The 22,619-nt window shown below is 39.3% G+C and overlaps 1 protein-coding gene across 1 annotated transcript; it reads right to left on the reverse strand.

Annotated features, from left to right (window-relative positions):
* Positions 1 to 4,685: 4,685 nt before the first annotated feature.
* LOC143670613 (carbonic anhydrase 5B, mitochondrial-like) lies at positions 4,686 to 22,478 on the reverse strand. Its single transcript, XM_077145508.1, has 3 exons — positions 22,401 to 22,478; positions 16,767 to 16,960; positions 4,686 to 5,355 (listed from the first exon to the last, which is right to left on the reverse strand). Coding segments are annotated over exons 1-3 (264 nt in total). The 5' UTR covers positions 22,469 to 22,478; the 3' UTR covers positions 4,686 to 5,353.
* Between the last annotated feature and the right edge of the window lie 141 nt (positions 22,479 to 22,619).

Raw genomic sequence — 22,619 nt, forward strand, 5'->3', positions numbered from 1 at the left:
AATGTGAATTTGCATTTGTATAGGTATTACAATATTAATGCGCTGGTTTGAAAGGATGTATGTTCCCTAGAAAAGCCATGTTTTAATCAAAATCCCATTTCGTAAAGGCAGAATAATCCTTTTTCAATACTATATGCTTGAAACTGTAATTAGATCATCTCCCTGGAGATGTGATTTGATCATGAGTGGTTATTAAGCTGGGTTAGGTGATGACATGTCTCCACCCATGTGGGTGGGTCTTGATTAGTTTCTAGAGCCCTATAAAAGAGGAAACATTTTGGAGAATGAAGGAGATTCAGAGAGAGCAGAGAATGCTGCAGCACCATGAAGCAGAGAGTCCACAAGCAAGCGACATTTGGAGATGAAGAAGGAAAACGCCTCCCAGGGAGCTTCATGAAACTGAAAGCCAGGAGAGAAAGCTACCAGAGGACGCCATGTTCACCATGTGCCCTTCCAGCTGAGAGAGCACTGACTGTGTTTGCCATGTGCCTTCTCACTTGAGAGAGAAACCCTGAACTTCATTGGCCTTCTTGAACCAAGGTATCTTTCCCTGAATGGATGCTGTTCTAGTTTGCTAGCTGCTGGAATGCAATATACCAGAAACAGAATGGCTTTTAAAAAAGGGAATTTAATAAATTGCTAGTTTACAGTTCTGAGGCTGAGAAAAGGTCCCAATTACAACAAGTCTATAGAAATGTCCAATCTAAGGCATCCGGGGAAAGATATCTTGGTTCAAGAAGTCCGACGACGTTCAATGCTTCTCTCTCAGCTGGAAGGGTACATGGCGATCATGGCGGTGTCTGCTGGCTTTCTCGTGGCTCTACCAAAAAGGGACTCTCTTCAAAATGTTTCCTCTTTTAAAGGATTCCAGTAAGCAACTCCACCTTCAGTGGGTGGAGACACACCTCCACGGAAATCATCTAATCAAAAGTTACCACCTACAATTGGGTGGGTCACATCTCCATGGAAACAATCAAAATGCTCCCACCCAGCAGTATTGAATGAGGATTAAAGGGTATGGCTTTTCTGGGGTCCACCACAGATTCAGACTGGCAAAGATGCCTTTGATTGGACATTTCTATAAACTAGCTTTAATTGGGATGTTTTCTCGGCCTTAGAACTGTAAACTAGCAACTTATTAAATTACCCTTTTTAAAAGCCATTCTGTTTCTGGTATATTGCACTCCAGCAGCTAGCAAACTACAACAAGTACCAATTAAATAAATTCCTTACTTTGATATTGTACTAAATAAGTAGTAAAAAATATTTTTCAATCTATTATTCCATTGATTTATGTCTTTATTTGTGTGCCATTACCACCCTTCTGCAATGCATCAGGCTACCTGTACCCACATCTACTAACACCAAAGGCTATCAAATTTGGGGGTTCTGCTAATTTGATAGGTGCAAAATGGTCTTTCAGTGTTGTAGGTTAATTTGTACTTCTCTTTTTATGAATGAGGTTGAATATCTTTTCACAGGTTTAAGAGTTCGTTGTGTTTCCTTAACTGTAAACTGTTTGTTTATACTGTTTGCTGTTAGTTTTTTAAGAATTTTTTAATGGTGAAATATAACATATATACAAAAAAGCAACAAATTTCGAAGTACCTTTTAACAAGCAGTCATAGAACAGATTTCAACATTTGGTATGGGTTACTTCCACAATTTCAGGTTTTTCCTTCTAGCTGCTCCAAGACACTGGGGACTAAAAAGAAATATCCATATAATGATTCAGTAGTCATATTCATTTGTTAAATCCTAACTTCTCTGTTATAACTCCTCCTTCTCCTTTGATCTTTCTGCCAATCTTCAGGGATATTTGGGTTATGCCCATCCTAACTTTTTTCATGTTGAAAAGGGGTGTTGACAATACGGATAGAGGGATGGAACTGGTTGATGTTCTTGGAGAGACTGGCGCCTCTGGGTTTCAGGACTTATCTGGTCTAGGAACTATCTGGAGATTTTAGGTTTATGAAAAGTAACAGTGTGTGCAACTTTTGCAGGATCTCAGAAAGAGCTCTGGGTGTTATTTAGGGTTAAGAGAAATGATATTGGTTGGGGTTAGGCAAACCACAGCAATTAGCCATATCTAGCTGAAGCTTGCATAAGAGTAGCCTCCAGAATAGCCTCTTGACTCTATTTGAACTCTGTTAGCCACTGATAGCTTATTTTTTTACATTTCTTTTTCCCTTTTTGGTCAGGAAGGCATTGTCAATCCCATGGTGCCAGAGTCAGGCTCATTCCTGGGAATCATATCTCATGTTGCCAGGGAGAATTTCACCCTTGGAAGGCATGTCCCACATAGGGGGGAAGGCGATTATTTTACTTGCAGAGTTGGGTTTAGTGAGAGAGGCCACATCTGAGCAACAAAAAAGGTTCTCTGGAAGTAACTCTTAGGCATAATTATAGGTAGGTTTGGTTTCTCCTTTACAGAAATAAGTTTCATAAGAGTAAGCCTCAAGATCAAGAACCTGGTCCATTGGGTGCACAGGTAGTTCAGTGGTTAGAATGCCCACCTTTCATGTGGGAGACCCAGGTTCGATTCCTGGACCATGCACCCAAAAAAAAAAAAAGAACTTGGCCCATTAACTTCAGAATCTGCAGTGTTTGAGTGCTGTTGGTCTTCTAACAACTGATTTTGAGGCACTCTTTACATATTAGAGAAATCAGCTCTTTCTCTCTTTTCTTCACTGCTGTGTCTCAAACACCTGGAAGAATCCCTGGCATATGGTAGGCATTCAATAAATAGCAGCTGATTGAATGAAAATGCTTTCCCCATTTGGAGATATGAAAGGAGTTTCCTATGCTTATCCTAGTACTTTTATGGTGGTATATTTTTACATTTAAAGCTTTGTTCCATTTGGAATATATTCTTTGTGTAAGGTTTGAATGATGGATTAAATTGTTTTCTCATATGTCTGCTTAGTTGTTCCCCAATACCATTTATTGAATACTCTCTCCCCTCTACTAAGCTGAGATGCTACCTTTATCATAAACTAAATTCACATACATTTTGGAGTATATGTTTGCACTTACTATTTTGTTCCATTGTTATCATGCTATTTAACTATTGGGGCTTTATAGTCATGATTCTGATCATCCCTCATTTTCTTTTTAAAGAATTTTTCCTGGATATTCACACTTGTTTGTTTTTTACCACAAAGTTTAGAAATAACATATCTATTTAAATAATTCTGCTGGTATTTATTAGAACCATTAAATTTATGGAGGATAACAACTCATTACTTAAGGAAAACTGACATCAAAGATGTCCTTAGGGGGAGTGAGACCCCACATGGCAGGGAAGACTCAGACTCCCACTTCACATGACTTGGAGGTGACGGAAGGCCTGAGAAGGGGAAGGATGTCAGATGCAACTGTGCTGGAGAATCAGGCTTCCCTAGCTGTTGCTGGTGTGCACTTGGTGGAACCCCAGACAAAACTGAGGATGGACACACAGACACGGTCTATTCTAATTTTGTAATTTGAAGTTGCAATTTAAAAGGTACCAATGAAACTGAGTTTTGTAACTTATTTCATAGGAAACTCTAATGTCAGTCAGAAGATATGAAATTGATTTGTTTTTGGTGTGCAGTGGACTGAATTTTGCAAGAGTTTGGGTAAAGGACCACCCATGGAATCTACATCTTTCAAGCATCCCTACACTGGGAAGAGAGATTTTATGTCAATTGTTATGAGCAAGATTCTCTTGGCCTTTGATTACTCATTGTCATTGTAAATATAAACATTTCTTTCAACATTAATAAAGTTTTCCTAATTAAAAAGAACAATGTCTTTATGCTGTCTTCCTAGTCAATAACATGACATGGTTTCATTAGTTCAAGTTTTCTTGCGTGTCCGTCAGATATGTTTTAAAGTTTTAATGGTAACAGTTCATGTTAAGTTTATTCCAAGGTATTTTTTTTTAGTTTCCATTTTAAGTAGAGTTCCTTCTTCCATCTTATATTCTAATGTGATTTATATATGTAGAAGATATTGGTTTCAATAAATATGGTACTTCACTAATTGCTGAATTATTTTTTAGTTTTTGGTGTTTCTCTACTTTTCTTTAAATTCTTTTTTGTCTAATGTTATTGGCTACTTCCAGAATTTAATTAATATGATAATAGTGTGGTAAATAGATATACCTATTCCACATTAATTACTAATTACTCTAATTACTTTTGAGTTGAGATAAATCTATTTTATCAAGTTAGGAAACTCTGTCTTCATTTTTGTTTTATTTTCAAAAATTTTTAAATGCTTGTGGAACATTGTCAAATTACTTTTAGGAATCTATGGAAATCATAATATGATTATCTTTAGATTTGCTGACGTGATGAAGTATATTCATATCATTCCTCATATCAAACCATCCCTTCATTACTGGAATAAACCCTACCTGGACAAAGTATATATTTCTTCTGATGTACTACTGGATTATGTTTCTAACATTTTATTTCCCTTGTATTTTTTGTTTTAATAATCCTCAGAGATATTGGCCTATTGCTTACTTTTGTTTTTTAGTCCAATCTTTGATGGGCTTTGGCATCAATGTTATCCTGACTTCATAAAAAAGAATACAGAAGTTCTCATTCTTGTGAAGATGTTTTTTAATCCATGAAAACCCCACACAAACAAGTAAAAGCAGTTATTATTGCAGTTTAGTTACAGTGTGAATTAAACACAAGGTTGTATATTGACATAGTAACCACCACTTGAGCTTAGTTTCTGATGAAAAGCCAAATTTCGAGTCAAAACAACTGACAGAATAAAATTTCTGGACAGACAGTGTTGGCTTATTATTTTTTTTTATCCTGAGATTCCATATGACAATTCCCTGAAAGAATTACAAGTTTGGAACACATCCATTTCTAGCCTTCATTTTTCCATGTAAAAGGGTTTTAATTTATATAGATTCACATTTATAGATAAAATACATAATGCATATACAGTAAAACATATGTCATTGTCAAGTATGAAAGTCAAAAGCTTATGTTCTCATATGTTTTAATTCCTCTCTAGTTAAGCTGAAGCATCCTTTAATTCATGTCCAAACTGAGACAAGATGTTGACACATTTTAATAAAAACGTATAAGCATTACAAGATGTTAAAAACTGATGCCAAATTTTGAGCCTAGCCTTATTTTAAACAAGTACACTTGAGTTTCTTCACATGGAAATTGTGGAGAGAACTTACCTGATCATGGCCAACCTCTATCAGTTGCTTCCTGATGACCCAGATGATGGCTTCATAGAGTGGCGGGGTAGTCAGAGATCCCAAGTAGGTCAGTAATCAGAGCAGGTGGGCATCAGGCAGGAAGGGTCAAATGACTCAAATTCCAGAAGGGTGTCCTGCCAGAAAGAAGGTGCCACTGAGTCACACTGAGTCACTGTTTAGCGGTGAAAACTACTCACTCAGAAATCAGATGTTAAGGCAATGATTCTCAGGGGGTGTCCAGGCCCAGCAGTGGTCCAGAGGTGCTCCGGCTACCTGTGGGCAGCTTCTGGAAGACCTACAGCTTAGGACAGATTCATGCACATGCTTTGTTTCTGCAAATGACTATGTGTTTCTGATGCTCTGCAGTGGGGACACAGCTCAAAATGTTTTCTCCGTTTATTCTAGTGAATCTGGAGCAGGGGATCTCCTCTGAGTGTTGTTGGGAGGAATTACGTGTGCAAAACTGGTGTTTCTTAACCACAGGCGATTTTGTCCCCCGGAGACATTTTTGGTTGTCACCATTGAGGGCTGTAGGGTGGTACGGATATCTAGTGGGTAGACTGCAAGGATGCTGCTAGACATCATGTAATGCTAAGAACAGCCCCCACAACAAAGAATTATCCACTCCAGAATGTCAACAACAGTTGAGGATCCCTTATCTAGAGTCAAGAGCTATGAAAACTCAAAGTGTTCTTTACTTTTCTACATCACCTAAACAGTACTCTCCTATATCTGGAGACATATGAACCCAATGTTTTTTAAAATTTATTTTATTTATTAAAGGTACCAACATACCAACACAAACATTCTTACCATATGATCATTCCATTCTACATACATAATCAGTAATTCACAATATCATCACATAGTTGTATATTCATCATTATGATAATTTCTTGGAACATTTGCACCAATTCAGAAACAGAAATAAAAAGAAAACAGAAAAAAATTGATACATACCATACCTCTTACCCCTCCCTTTCATTGATCATTAGCATTTCAATCTACTAAATTTATTTTAATATTTGTTCCCCCTATTACTTATTTATTTTTAATCCATATGTTTTACTCATCTGTCCAGAAGGTACATAAAAGAAGCATCAGACACAAGGTTTTCACAATCATACAGTCACACTGCGGAAGTTATATCATTATATAATCATCTTCAAGAAACATGGCTACTGGAACACAGCTCTACATTTTCAGGCAGTTCCCTCCAGCCTCTCTGTTACGCCTTAACTAAAAAGGTGATATCTATTTAATGTATAAGAATAACCTCTAGGATAACCTCTCGACTCTGTTTCGAATCTCTCAGCCATTGACACTTTATTTTGTCTCATTTCTCTCTTTCCCCTTTCAGTCGAGAAGGTTTTCTCAATCCTTCAATGCTGAGTCCCAGCTCATTCTAGGATTTCTGTCCCACATTGCCAGGAAGGTCCACACCCCTCGGAGTCATGTCCCATGTAGAGAGGGGGAGGGTTGTGAGTTTGCTTGTCATATTGGCTGAGAGAGAGGGGCTACATATGAACAACAAAAGAGGTTCTCTTGGGGGTGACTCTTAGGTCTAATTTTACATAGGTTTAGCCATCCTTTGCGGGGTTAAGTTTCATATGAACAAACCCCAAGATTGGGGGCTCAGCCTATTGTTTTTGAACCCAATGTTTTTATTTGTTTTTCTCTTATAACAGAATTTGTTCCCTAGAGAAGAATAAGAACTTTCTGTTTTAGAAACCCAAAACGGAAAGTGCATTTGAACAGGGCAATACCTTCATATTATAATGTGTTAGAATGGAAATTGCTGGAAGGCAGGACCATATCTTCCTCCTTTGTTGCCCTGTAATGCCTTATTCAATATATACCCTTAAATGTAATTATTGAATATTTCATTGCTATTGTTGAAAAAAATCATATTTGACTCAAATCACATTATATTTTTAAACTCTAGAAAGCTCTAAAATACTCTTATTCAGTTTTTTTAATTTTTCTTGCATGGGCAGGCACCAGGAATCGAACCTGGGTCTCTGGCATGTCAGGTGAGAATTCTGCCACTGAGCCACCATTGCACCACCCTGATTCAGTTTTTAAGTTGCATGGTACAAAAAGACTATGTGGTGTTTCTGCTCTGAGACACTCAGGAGTGGCTGATAATTTCAAAGTTCACACCCTTCAAAACCATTTCTATAAGGGTCTCTTCCTGTGAAGACTAGGTGTTCTAGTTTGCTAGCTGCCAAGATGCAATATACCAGAAACAGAATGGCTTTTAAAAAAGGGAATTTAATGAGTTGCTAGTTTACAGTACTAAGGTCGAGAAAATGTCCCAGTTAGAACAAGTCAATAGAAATGTTCAATCAAAGGTATCCAGGGAAAGATAATTTGGTTCAAGAAGGCCAATGAAGTTCAGGGTTTCTCTCTCAAGTGAGAAGGCACATGGCGAATACTGTCAGGGTTCCTCTCTCAGCTGGAAGGGCACATGGCGAACACAGAGTCATCTGCTTGCTTTCTCTCCTGGCTTCCGGTTTCATGAAACTCCCCGGGATGCGTTTTCCTTCTTCATCTCCAAAGGGAGCTGGCTGTGAACTCTGTGCTTCGTATTGCTGCAGCACTCTCTGCTGTCTCCGAATCCCCCTCATGCTCAAAATGTTTCCTCTTTTATAGGACTCCAGAAACTAATCAAGACCCACCCAAATGGATGGAGACACGTCGTCACCTAATCTAGTTTAACAACTACTCTTGATTGGGTTACATCTCCAGGGAGATGATCTAATTACAGATTCAAACATACAGTATTGAATAGGGATTATTCTGCCTTTACAAAATGGGATTTTGATTAAAACATGGCTTTTCTAGGGGACATAATTCCTTTCAAACCAGCATACTAGGGAAGAACTAGAAGAATGCTCACATCCCTCATATGCCCTCTTCAGCCTTAAATGTTCAGGAAGCAGACAGAATCACCTCTCATACCCATACAAACACTAGCCCAAGAACGCTGGGCCTTTTCATTCAATTGCTCTTTAGGAACCATAACGTAACAATTTATGCTTTCAGATTTTTAAGTTCAGATTCCAGAAGGCTGTCTTTCCCTTATTTATCTTCTTCAGGAACCCAGAGCACCTCATTCCTGGGGGAGCCTCAGTCAGTGTCTCCGTGGTAAAGTCAACTTTCTGGCAAAGCCTGGTTTTGCTAAAGATAAACACATACTTTTGTTTTCCCTTCCTGTCCTCTTCTTTCAGTTTAACAAAATAGAGATGGAAATGATTTCTTGGTAGTTGCTCATACTTGCCCTTAAAATAGGAAGATGATTAAGTGTTCTGAGTAACAGACCCTTCATTTTCAGGATTAGTGCTCTTGTATGTAAAAATCAAAACAAAAGAAACAGAGATCCCAATTATATCAACCATGGTTTAAGTGAGTTAAGGTATACTGTCATAAAGATGTGTCAATAGTTGGTTGTTGATGAGAAAAAAAAAAAAACCCTTTGCCTTTTGTGGAGAGGACATGCTTGTAGTGATTATCTGACTAGTCCTGGCTTTGATTTATTTTGGGGCTAATACTACCTATTATTTCAGCCTCGGCATGTGTTCCTCTTTCAGCTCTTCAAACTTGGAAAGCTCATTCCTGCTCCTCTGCAGGAAACAATTTCCCCTCATTCAGCTCAGGTTTTGATCCTTTTATCTTTAGGTCTAGGGCTTAACTGTCACCTCCTCAGCAAAGTTTTCTCTGATTACACTCATAAAAAGACCTCCTACCATTATTATATTTTAATCAAAGCACTCTGTTTTTTTTAAAAATATTTTAATAAATGGTTATAACTATAATTATACCCATGTATGCTTAATCACTGGCCTTCCCCACGGCTCTGCAAGAGCCAGAAAGAAATGAACTGGCTTTCAATCCATACTTGTGGACCAAACGAGGAAGATAAAGAACACTGATAAAAATACTTACGGACAGACTTCCGGAGATGATGGCAGCTTAGTAAGAAGCACGGAACTTAGTTTCTCCTCCAGAACAGCTACTAAGGGAGTAGAAACGATACAGAACAGCTCCCAAAGCCACGACAGAGATAAAAAAGACAGCGTACCCCATCCTGGAACGGCTGGCTGGCTGAGAGCACCCGCTCTGGTGAGATCGCCGAGGGGCGTGGGCTTCACCGGGCGGGGCGGCAAGCGGCCGGAGTCACTCCCTTCCCCCTTCCTGGGCTGGCTGGGAGAATTAGACAGGCGGTTCCCTCAAACCGCGGCGGCTAGCACCCACACCACGCGCAGCCCCCCGGACCAACTGAGAGAATTGGATCGGTAATCCCCAGGCAGCGGAGAACGGTGATGGGGGGGGGCCCTTCCAAACCCGTGACTCCCCGGGAAGGGTGCACTCTCCTGGGCGGGCCGCTGCGGCTGGCGCCCTCCCGCCATGCTTGGCGCCCTGGGCTGACTAGGAAATTCGGACGGGCGATTTCCCAGGCTGCGGCGGCCAGCGACCCTCCCCGTGTTCGGACCCCGAGCCGGCTGGCACTCTTCCAAGCCGCTTCGGCTAGTGGACCTCCCGGACGGCGAGAGTTTTCCAAAGTTAAAGGTCCCACAGCACCTTTTACTGGTGGGATCCGCAGACAAACGTGTGCCACGAGCGCCACCTACTGGGCAGGATAAGAAAAACAGAACCCAGAGATTTCACAGAAAAATCCTCCAAACTTTGGATCCAACATCCAGGGAAATCTGTCTAAATGCGCAGACGCCAGCAGAAGATAACGGATCACGCTCAAAAAATTGAAAATATGGCCCAGTCAAAGGAACAAACCAATAGTTCAAATGAGATACAGGAGCTGAGACAACTAATGCTGAATATACGAACAGAAATGGAAAACCTCTTCAAAAACGAAATCGATAAATTGAGGTAGGACATGAAGAAGACATGGGCTGAACATAAAGAAGAACTAGAAAAACTGAAAAAACAAATCACAGAACTTATGGAACTGAAGGATAAAGTAGAAAAGATGGAAAAAACAATGGATACCTACAATGATAGATTCAAAGAGACAGAAGATAGAATTAGTGATTTGGAGGATGGAACATCTGAATTCCAAAAAGAAACAGAAACTATCGGGAAAAGAATGGAAAAATTTGAACAGGGTATCAGGGAACTCAAGGACAATATGAACCGCACAAATATACGTGTTATGGGTGTCCCAGAAGGAGAAGAGAAGGGAAAAGGAGGAGAAAAATTAATGGAAGAAATTATCACTGAAAATTTTCCAACTCTTATGAAAGACCTAAAATTACAGATCCAAGAAGTGCAGCGCACCCCAAAGAGATTAGACCCAAATAGGCATTCTCCAAGACACTTACTAGTTAGAATGTCAGAGGTCAAAGAGAAAGAGAGGATCTTGAAAGCAGCAAGAGAAAAACAATCCATCACATACAAGGGAAACCCAATAAGACTATGTGTAGATTTCTCAGCAGAAACCATGGAAGCTAGAAGACAGTGGGATGATATATTTAAATTACTAAAAGAGAAAAACTGCCAACCAAGACTCCTATATCCAGCAAAATTGTCCTTCAAAAATGAGGGAGAAATTAAAACATTCTCAGACAAAAAGTCACTGAGAGAATTTGTGACCAAGAGACCAGCTCTGCAAGAAATACTAAAGGGAGCACTAGAGTCAGATACAAAAAGACAGAAGAGAGAGGCATGGAGAAGAGTGTAGAAAGAAGGAAAGTCAGATATGATATACATAATACAAAAGGCAAAATGGTAGAGGAAAATATTATCCAAACAGTAATAACACTAAATGTTAATGGACTGAATTCCCCAATCAAAAGACATAGACTGGCAGAATGGATTAAAAAACAGGATCCTTCTATATGCTGTCTACAGGAAACACATCTTAGACCCAAAGATAAACATAGGTTGAAAGTGAAAGGTTGGGAAAAGATATTTCATGCAAATAACAACCAGAAAACAGCAGGAGTGGCTATACTAATATCCAACAAGTTAGACTTCAAATGTAAAACAGTTAAAAGAGACAAAGAAGGACACTATATACTAATAAAAGGAACAATTAAACAAGAAGACATAACAATCATAAATATTTACGCACCGAACCAGAATGCCCCAAAATACATGAGGAATACACTGCAAACACTAAAAAGGAAAATAGACACATATACCATAATAGTTGGAGACTTCAATTCCCCACTCTCATCAATGGACAGAACATCTAGACAGAGGATCAATAAAGAAATAGAGAATCTGAATATTACTATAAATGAGCTAGACTTAACAGACATTTATAGGACATTACATCCCACAACAGCAGGATACACTTTTTTCTCAAGTGCTCATGGATCATTCTCAAAGACAGACCATATGCTGGGTCACAAAGCAAGTCTTAACAAATTTAAAAAGATTGAAATCATACACAACACTTTCTCAAATCATAAAGGAATGAAGTTGGAAATCAATAATAGGCGGAGTGCCAGAAAATTCACAAATACGTGGAGGCTCAACAACACACTCTTAAACGAGTGGGTCAAAGAAGAAATTGCAAGAGAAATTAGTAAATACCTCGAGGCGAATGAAAATGAAAACACAACATATCAAAACTTATGGGATGCAGCAAAGGCAGTGCTAAGAGGGAAATTTATTGCCCTAAATGCCTATATCAGAAAAGAAGAAAAGGCAAAAATTAACTGTCCACTTGGAAGAACTGGAGAAAGAACAGCAAACTAATCCCAAAGCAAGCAAAAGGAAAGAAATAACAAAGATCAGAGCAGAAATAAATGAAATTGAAAACATGAAAACAATAGAGAAAATCAATAAGACCAGAAGTTGGTTTTATGAGAAAATCAATAAGATTGATGGGCCCTTAGCAAGATTGACAAAAAGAAGAAGAGAGAGGATGCAAATAAATAAGATCAGAAATGGAAGAGGAGACATAACTACTGACCTCACAGAAATAAAGGAGGTAATAACAGGATACTATGAACAACTTTACGCTAATAAATACAACAATTTAGATGAAATGGACGGGTTCCTGGAAAGACATGAACAACCAACTTTGACTCAAGAAGACATAGATGACCTCAACAAACCAATCACAAGTAAAGAAATTGAATTAGTCATTCAAAAGCTTCCTAAAAAGAAAAGTCCAGGACCAGACGGCTTCACATGTGAATTCTACCAAACATACCAGAAAGAATTAGTACCAACTCTCCTCAAACTCTTCAAAAATTCGAAGTGGAGGGAAAACTACCTAATTCAGTCTATGAAGCCAACATCACCCTCATACCAAAACCAGGCAAAGATATTACAAAAAAAGAAAACTACAGACCAATCTCTCTAATGAATATAGATGCAAAAATCCTCAACAAAATTCTAGCAAATCGTATCCAACAACACATTAAAACAATTATACATCATGACCAAGTAGGATTCATCACAGGTATGCAAGGATGGTTCAACATAAGAAAATCAATTAATGTAATACACCATAGCCACAAATCAAAGCAGAAAAATCACATGACCATCTCAATTGATGCAGAGAAGGCATTTGACAAGATTCAACATCCTTTCCTGTTGAAAACACTTCAAAAGATAGGAATACAAGGGAACTTCCTTAAAATGATAGAGGGAATATATGAAAAACCCACAGCTAATATCATCCTCAATGGGGAAAAATTGAAAACTTTCCCCCTAAGATCAGGAACAAGACAAGGATGTCCACTATCACCACTATTATTCAACATTGTGTTGGAGGTTCTAGCCAGAGCAATTAGACAAGAAAAAGAAATACAAGGCATCAAAATTGGAAAGGAAGAAGTAAAACTATCACTCTTTGCAGACGATATGATACTATATGTCGAAAACCCGGAAAAATCCACAACAAAACTACTAGAGCTAATAAATGAGTACAGCAAAGTAGCAGGTTACAAGATCAACATTCAAAAATCTGTAGCTTTTCTATACACTAGTAATGAACAAGCTGAGGGGAAATCAAGAAACGAATCCCATTTACAATTGCAACTAAAAGAATAAAATACCTAGGAATAAATTTAACTAAAGAGACAAAAAACCTATATAAAGAAAACTACAAAAAACTGCTAAAAGAAATCACAGAAGACCTAAATAGATGGAAGGGCATACCGTGTTCATGGATTGGAAGACTAAATATAATTAAGATGTCAATCCTATCTAAACTCATCTACAGATTCAATGCAATACCAATCAAAATCCCAACAACTTATTTTTCAGAAATAGAAAAACCAATAAGCAAATTTATCTGGAAGGGCAGGGTGCCCCGAATTGCTATAAACATCTTGAGGAAAAAAAACGAAGCTGGAGGTCTCGCGCTGCCTGACTTTAAGGCATATTATGAAGCCACAGTGGTCAAAACAGCATGGTATTGGCATAAAGATAGATATATCGACCAATGGAATCGAATAGAGTGCTCAGATATAGACCCTCTCATCTATGGACATTTGATCTTTGATAAGGCAGTCAAGCCAACTCACCTGGGACAGAACAGTCTCTTCAATAAATGGTGCCTAGAGAACTGGATATCCATATGCAAAAGAATGAAAGAAGACCCATGTCTCACACCCTATACAAAAGTTAACTCAAAATGGATCAAGATCTAAACATTAGGTCTAAGACCATAAAACAGTTAGAGGAAAATATTGGGAGATATCTTATGAATCTTACAACTGGAGGCGGTTTTATGGACCTTAAACCTAAAGCAAGAGCACTGAAGAAGGAAATAAATAAATGGGAGCTCCTCAAAATTAAACACTTTTGTGCATCAAAGAACTTCATCAAGAAAGTAGAAAGACAGCCTACACAATGGGAGAAAATATTTGGAAACGACATATCAGATAAAGGTCTAGTATCCAGAATTTATAAAGAGATTGTTCAACTCAACAACAAAAAGACAGCCAACCCAATTACAAAATGGGAAAAAGACTTGAACAGACACCTACCAGAAGAGGAAATACGGATGGCCAAGAGGCACATGAAGAGATGCTCAATGTCCCTGGCCATTAGAGAAATGCAAATCAAAACCACAATGAGATAACATCTCACACCCACCAGAATGGCCATTATCAACAAAACAGAAAATGACAAGTGCTGGAGAGGATGCGGAGAAAGAGGCACACTTATCCACTGTTGGTGGGAATGTCAAATGGTGCAACCACTGTGGAAGGCAGTTTGGCGGTTCCTCAAAAAGCTGAATATAGAATTGCCATACGACCCAGCAATACCATTGCTGGGAATCTACTCAAAGGACTTAAGGGCAAAGACACAAATGGACATTTGCACACCAATGTTTATAGCAGCGTTATTTACAATTGCAAAGAGATGGAAACAGCTAAAATATCCATCAACAGAAGAGTGGCTAAACAAACTGTGGTATATACATACGATGGAATATTATGCAGCTTTAAGACAGGATAAACTTATGAAGTATGTAATAACATGGATGGACCTAGAGAACATTATGCTGAGTGAGTCTAGCCAAAAACTAAAGGACAAATACTGTATGGTCCCACTGATGTGAACGGACATTCGAGAATAAATTTGGAATATGTCATTGGTAACAGAGTCCAGCAGGAGGTAGAAACAGGGTAAGATAATGGGTAATTGGAGCTGAAGGGATACAGACTGTGCAACAGGACTAGATACAAAAACTCAAAAATGGACAGCACAATAATACCTAATTGTAAAGTAATCATGTTAAAACACTGAATGTAGCTGCATCTGAGCTATAGGTTTTTGTTTTGTTTTGTTTTTACTATTATTACTTTTATTTTTTTCTCTATATTAACATTCTATATCTTTTTCGGTTGTGTTGGTGGTTCTTCTAAACCGATGCAAATGTACTAAGAAACAATGATCATGCATCTATGTGATGATGTTAAGAATTACTGATTGCATATGTAGAATGGTATGATTTCTAAATGTTGGGTTAATTTTTTTTCCCGTAATTAAAAAAAAAAAAAGAGAAGGGGTAATTGGAGCTGAAGGTATACAGACTGTGCAACAGGACTGCATATAAAAAATCAGAAATGGACAGCACAATACTACCTAATTGTAATGCAATTATGTTAAAACATTGAATGAAGCTGCATGTGAGGTATAGGTTTTTTTTTCTCTCTATTATCGTTTTAATTCTTATTCTGTTGTCTTTTTATTTCTTTTTCTAAATCGATGCAAATGTACTAAGAAATGATGAATATGCAACTATGTGATGATTTTAAGAATTACTGATTGTACATGTAGAATGGAATGATTTCTAAATGTTCTGTTAATTTTTTTTAATTAATAAAAAACAATACTTACGGACAGTACACTATGTCACAGGGAAAATCAAACTATGAAGTACAACCTATTTTTCCACTTACCTTATAAAACAAAACACTTCATGTGATGTGGAAAATTAATCAAATGAACCCTCCACCTTCCCAAGTCACCATTTTTCTTTTTTGTCAGCACAAAAGTAGCTACAATTTTAAAGACACAGCATATTGGATTTTAGGCCTTTAAATTTTAACTTTCTTTAAGAAAAAAAAAGGTAAACTTTGGTAACTAGATAACATTACGAGTGAATTCTTTTTCCTATGTGCATGTGGGGTCAAGAGAGAGTAACCTAAAGGGACAAAGGTGACGCTGACATTGGAAAACACTGTGTTGATTCTTTTAAAACAATGGAGAATATGAGTCCTCTTTAAACCATGTACTTAGCCAGTTAACTAGACCCGTCTCTCTACAAACACACACATGTCCCCTCTCCACCACCTCAGTGGTTCTCAGCCCTGTGATTTTGTCCATAGAGCGCATGTGGCAATGTCTGGAGACATTTTTGGTTGTTCTGACTCTGGGGGGTGGGAGAGGGGGTGCTAGTGACGCCCAGTGGGGAGAGGCGGGGGTGCCCCACAACACCCCACAATGCACAGGACGCCTCCCTGTAGCACAGACTCACCATGCCCAAGTGATGAGAGCTGTGGGGGAGCAACCTGGCCTCATGGGGCACAGGCTGTAACTTTGGGGCACAGGCTGTAACTTGCTGTGCCAAAAGGGGAACAAGATGGGAGTATGAGGGGAGACCATTCGCCACCTCACACTTGCAGGCCGACTCTACAATTCGTAACTGAGGGACAGGATATTTCTGAGCGTGAAGCCCCTGAACTGCTGGCAAACATTAATATGCAACTTCCAGACACAGAAGCGTCACAGAAGTGGTCTGTGGGTGAACTTAAATACAATGAAGTTGCTAAAGAGGAACAATAAAGAACAGGTTCCAAACTATTTGCGGCTCTCCCTCTCACAGTTTCTGCATACCATCAGTTTAACATTTTGGAATTGGTCAGGAAAAGAACTTTCCACATTTTCTTTGAAAGGACAAACAGGGAAACAATTAGTCGTTCTCACGGTCCTTAAGCCCTATGAGCACACACTGAATGCCAGTGACATCAAGTGGACAAACACCTAGCACGTGTGAGTTTCCCAAAACAAGCAGCCTTCCTTGCTGTCTTTGGGGAGGCGGTGTACTCACAGGCTCGGTTCCGGGTTTTGTAGGTGCAGGTGTAGAGGCTGCAGGGCCTGACCGGTGTGGGCCTGGGAATCTGCATCCTTCTCCACAGCAACCCGCGGGGAAGCACCTGACTCAGGACCCGCAGGCTGTTCATCCCCCCTCTCTCCAGCCGGGAGTCTTGAGCAGCTCCCAGGTAATCGCAGGAACCTAACAACCTAGGGGAAGAAAGAGGGCAGAGGAGGAAAGGCTGTGCGCCATCCAGATGGAAGAGAACGTGGACACCTCTAAGTGGGACAACAACTTCAGACTCTCCCGACACATCCTGGGGGAGGCTGCCCCAAATGGGAGTTTATGGTTTACCCTCTCTTGTCCCTCAACCTCACTGGTCTCCTCTGTGCAGGGGCGGGCCTGGGACGACTGAGTCACTCGCTTTGCCAACCCCTCAGGGTTGGTAAATAGCAGAGGGCCAGGGGAACGATTTTCTTTATCCACATGAATGAAAACACTGTTTACAATACAGTTTCATAAATTAAACCCTGCAATGCCAATTAATTGTCCAGCATGGTATTTCCATGTAGGAAGAAACCAAAGACTAACCCCCCTCCAGGCAGTAGAAATAAAAACAATAAATCTGCTCTGCATTGCTTAAAAAAATAAGATACACCCTGCCAAAATAGTCCTGGGCAGTTCTGAAATCTGTGCTTAAATATCATCCGTGACTCTGCCAGTGTTAGATGTAGCATGGGGAAAATAGAGAAAGTTAACCCTGAAATAATCGAAATAATCAAGAAGTAGATTCTATCTGAAGGTACACTTAACACTGCATTCAGGACATTTTTATTTCTCACAGGTTCACAGTGAAAGTCTCAGAACACAATCTTCTCCAAGGCCTTGACTACTATGTTCTGAAATTATGGTATGAACTTCAAATGCTTTCTCCCTGGCCCCACCCCCACACAGTGCTTCATCCACTTTTTCTGAAAAGCCCTCTTGCTGTACCAATTGAACAAACAAGTCTTGAAATGAAAGGTAAACTTTTTTTTTCTTGATTACACATCACTCCAAATCTAGATTTCAAATGTTTTAGCGTGATTCTTGGGATGAATTCCCATAGCAGTTGAATTCAGTATCTGATTAGGAAGATACTTTACATCTCCATCCTCCCTAGCATCTAAGCCCCATGAGGGCAGGGACCATGTATCTCAGTCATGGCTGCATCTCTTAGGGACACAGTGCCTGTACACCATGATGTTCAATGAAAGTCAGCTGAATGACCAGAGGAGGCTTCCTGGGATGATGGAGAAGATGTTGATCCTAATTCCAAGAACCCAGAACTATCAAGGGACTGACAAACGTTCTTGGACAGTACTGAGAGTTTTCTCTTTTCCCAGATGCCACCATCACCCAATTCTCAAACTCTAAAAGTTTCAGAAGCACCTTTAAATGTTTGTTCTATAATAGGGTAGTTTCATATCTCTACTTATAAAATATGAAGGATTCTCAAAGACCTTTCTGATCTGAAATAGAAATCACCCAAATATGAGCCTAATCCAGCCTCACAGGAATTGAAATTCTGCCATTAAACATACTCATTTCAACATTCATTATCTTTTACTTTGCTTCAGGCATTGTGTTAGGTGCTGGGATGCAAGAATGACAAGGCATTATCCTTCCAGGCACTTAAGTTCTCCTTTTAAGGGTCTCTTGAAATGCACATACTATGGCAAGGGAAGCATACACCAAACCAGTTCACATCAGTAGTTTGGCTATGTGGGAGTGCAGGATGGGGGGAGGTGGTACAGGGGTGTTGGTTCCAAAAAGCACAGAAAGAGAAAGGGAGGTCACACTAAAGACATTTTTCACTTACCTATTTCAGCCTTATGACATCTTCTTTCCATGAAGAATATAAGATAGATATATAAAACCACATTATGATCTCCAGGGATGCTAAGCAATGAGGCAAACATTCTGATTTCATCCACCAACTTCCCCCCACTCCCACTCCCTTTCATGGACTTAAGTTGCTACTAACTAGCCATGAACTAGCTCTTCTGTCCTGTACTGCTATCCTTGGAATGGCTGCACGTAAGTGAAAAGAGAGAAAATCACACCTTACTAGGAGTGTCCAAGGAAATCAGGAAGCATTGTTATTTCATATTACTCCTTGCCAAGAAACAATTGAGGGCTCTGGGCATAGCTCTTTAACTCATCATAAATGAGCAATCTGCACAATTATTGTAAAGTGAAGCACAGCTCGGTAAGAAGCCAGCTTTTGGGCTCCACACCATGGGCTTTGCTGTATGCATCCCTTTACCAACAAACAAGCTGTTCTCAGGGAGGAGGTGTGGCGTGGTGGCCACATTAAAATGACCTGGAGGAAGTTCGTGAATCCCTGCGTTCCCCACCTCCATCCTAACTCCCAACTCAGGGTCTTGAGGCCAGCGACACCCAAGTATATCCGGACTGCCCCAAAGGTGCTTGAAATTCTCAAAGCAAAGTCAGAATTACCTTATGTGTGCATGTATGAGTACATTTTTTTGGAGGGGGCATTTATGTCAAAATTTCTGAGGAGATGAGGAATTACTTTTTTTAAGACAGGAAAAAGTCTGACTTGGGCTTCCCAAGACTGCTAGGGAACTTTCAAGAGATTACCCTCTACAAGATCAACATTCAAAAATCTGTAGCTTTTCTATACACTAGTAATGAACAAGCTGAGGGGGAAATCAAGAAACGAATCCCATTTACAATTGCAACTAAAAGAATAAAATACCTAGGAATAAATTTAACCAAAGAGACAAAAAACCTATATAAAGAAAACTACAAAAAACTGCTAAAAGAAATCACAGAAGACCTAAATAGATGGAAGGGCATACCATGTTCATGGATTGGAAGACTAAATATAATTAAGATGTCAATCCTATCTAAACTCATCTACAGATTCAATGCAATACCAATCAAAATCCCAACAACTTATTTTTCAGAATTAGAAAAACCAGTAAGCAAATTTATCTGGAAGGGCAGGTTGCCCCGAATTGCTAAAAACATCTTGAGGAAAAAAAACGTAGCTGGAGGTCTAGCGATGCCGGACTTTAAGGCATATTATGAAGCCACAGTGGTCAAAACAGCATGGTATTGGCATAAAGATAGATATATCGACCAATGGAATCGAATAGAGTGCTCAGATATAGACCCTCTCATCTATGGACATTTGATCTTTGATAAGGCAGTCAAGCCAACTCACCTGGGACAGAACAGTCTCTTCAATAAATGGTGCCTAGAGAACAGGATATCCATAAGTAAAAGAATGAAAGAAGACCCGTATCTCACACCTTATACAAAAATTAACTCAAAATGGATCAAAGATCTAAACATTAGGTCTAAGACCATAAAACAGTTAGAGGAAAATATTGGGAGATATCTTACGAATCTTACAACTGGAGGCGGTTTTATGGACCTTAAACCTAAAGCAAGAGCACTGAAGAAAGAAAGAAAGAAATGGGAGCTCCTCAAAATTAAACACTTTTGTGCATCAAAGAACTTCATCAAGAAAGTAGAAAGACAGCCTACACAATGGGAGAAAATATTTGGAAACGACATATCAGATAAAGGTCTAGTATCCAGAATTTATAAAGAGATTGTTCAACTCAACAACAAAAAGACAGCCAACCCAATTACAAAATGGGAAAAAGACTTGAACAGACACCTACCAGAAGAGGAAATACGGATGGCCAAGAGGCACATGAAGAGATGCTCAATGTCCCTGGCCATTAGAGAAATGCAAATCAAAACCACAATGAGATATCATCTCACACCCACCAGAATGGCCATTATCAACAAAACAGAAAATGACAAGTGCTGGAGAGGATGCGGAGAAAGAGGCACACTTATCCACTGTTGGTGGGAATGTCAAAGGGTGCAACCACTGTGGAAGGCAGTTTGGCGGTTCCTCAAAAAGCTGAATATAGAATTGCCATATGACCTAGCAATACCATTGCTAGGTATCTACTCAAAGGACTTAAGGGCAAAGACACAAACGGACATTTGCACACCAATGTTTATAGCAGCGTTATTTACAATTGCAAAGAGATGGAAACAGCCAAAATGTCCATCAACAGAAGAATGGCTAAACAAACTGTGGTATATACATACGATGGAATATTATGCAGCTTTAAGACAAGATAAACTTATGAACCATGTAATAACATGGATGGACCTAGAGAATATTATGCTGAGTGAATCCAGCCAAAAACTAAAGGACAAATACTGTATGGTCCCACTGATGTGAACGGACATTCGAGAATAAACTTGAAATATGTCATTGGTAACAGAGACCAGCAGGAGGTAGAAACAGGGTAAGACAATGGGTAATTGAAGCTGAAGGGATACAGACTGTGCAACAGGACTAGATACAAAAACTCAAAAATGGACAGCACAATAATACCTAATTGTAAAGTAATCATGTTAAAACACTGAATGAAGCTGCATCTGAGCTATAGGGGTTTTTTTGTTTTTGTTTGCTTGTTTGTTTGTTTGTTGTTTTTTTTTTTACTATTATTACTACTTTTATTTCTTTTCTCTATATTAACATTTTATATCTTTTTCTGTTGTGTTGCTAGTTCCTCTAAACCGATGCAAATGTACTAAGAAACGATGATCATGCATCTATGTGATGATGTTAAGTTACTGAGTGCATATGTAGAACGGTATGATTTCTAAATGTTGTGTTAATTTCTTTTTGTTTTCTTTCCGTTAATAAAAAAAAAAAAAAAAAGAGATTACCCTGATAGCAGCTGGAACCAGATAAGAGCACCTCGTTTACAAACACTTTTCATTAACTCAACTAATTTTGCAGGATTAAAGAGTAGTAGACTTTGGGGTCATCTCAATTTACAATGTGATTTTGCTTTTTTCCCCTAAACTTTTTATTATAGAAGATGTAAAACCTATAAAAGTATAGCAAATCATCTCAACAGTTATCCATTCATAGCCAATCATATTCATTGATACCCTCCACTCCCCTTCCCCAAATTATTTTGAAGCAAATCCCAGGCATCACATCAATTTATCTGCGATTTTGTTTTTTTACAGAAAAATTTCCTATTAATTTTTTTGTTTTCCCTCCATAAAAATTATTGGCATATAACAGTCTCTGGTGATAGTTTACTTACAGAATATTAAAACTATTAATTTCTTTAAAACGGCAAAAAAGTCCAATAATCCTAAATAGACTTTCTTAGTACTTAGCTAGTGCCCTTCATCACAACACTTTCCCTTGCTCTTAACCTCTCCATCCTAACCTTGGATGAGAGCTCAAGTTGGAACTTTATTTTCGTTCCTAGCTTGGAAGACCATGTTCAGCACCAAAGTGCAAAATTTATAACTGAAGTTCAACAGAATAAAAGGTTTACATGATCTGAAGTGTTTTATATCATCACAATGTACACCCCTAATCCTTAGCAAGAAATACAGAACGAGAAAAGCAGAGAAACAGCTGGTCAGTAACACTGTCCAAGAAGCCGGTTCTGTAATCTCCAAACGGTGTAAGAGATGAGAAAGCTGGAGGCATTAGTTAACCAGGCGAGGCGAAGTTTTAGGAGAGGGTCCCGCCCTCCGAGGGTCCGCCGTGCCCCCGCTCCACCTCGCTGCCTCCTTCACCTGAGCGTTTCAGATGAGCGCGAACCTCGCCGCCGGTTTCCAAACCCTCGGCTCCCGGGCGCGGCCATCTTGGCTACGCACCCTCGCGCTTCGCCACGCCCCTCAAGCCTGGGGCTCCTCCCTTCGATTATCCTGGTCACGCCCCCGAGACGGCCTTACGTAGCGCCTTAAAACGCCTCGGGAGCAACTTCCGCCTTCGATACGTGCCTCCCGACGCGG

The sequence above is a fragment of the Tamandua tetradactyla genome, chromosome X, assembly GCF_023851605.1.
Source record: "Tamandua tetradactyla isolate mTamTet1 chromosome X, mTamTet1.pri, whole genome shotgun sequence".
Classification (NCBI taxonomy): domain Eukaryota; kingdom Metazoa; phylum Chordata; class Mammalia; order Pilosa; family Myrmecophagidae; genus Tamandua; species Tamandua tetradactyla.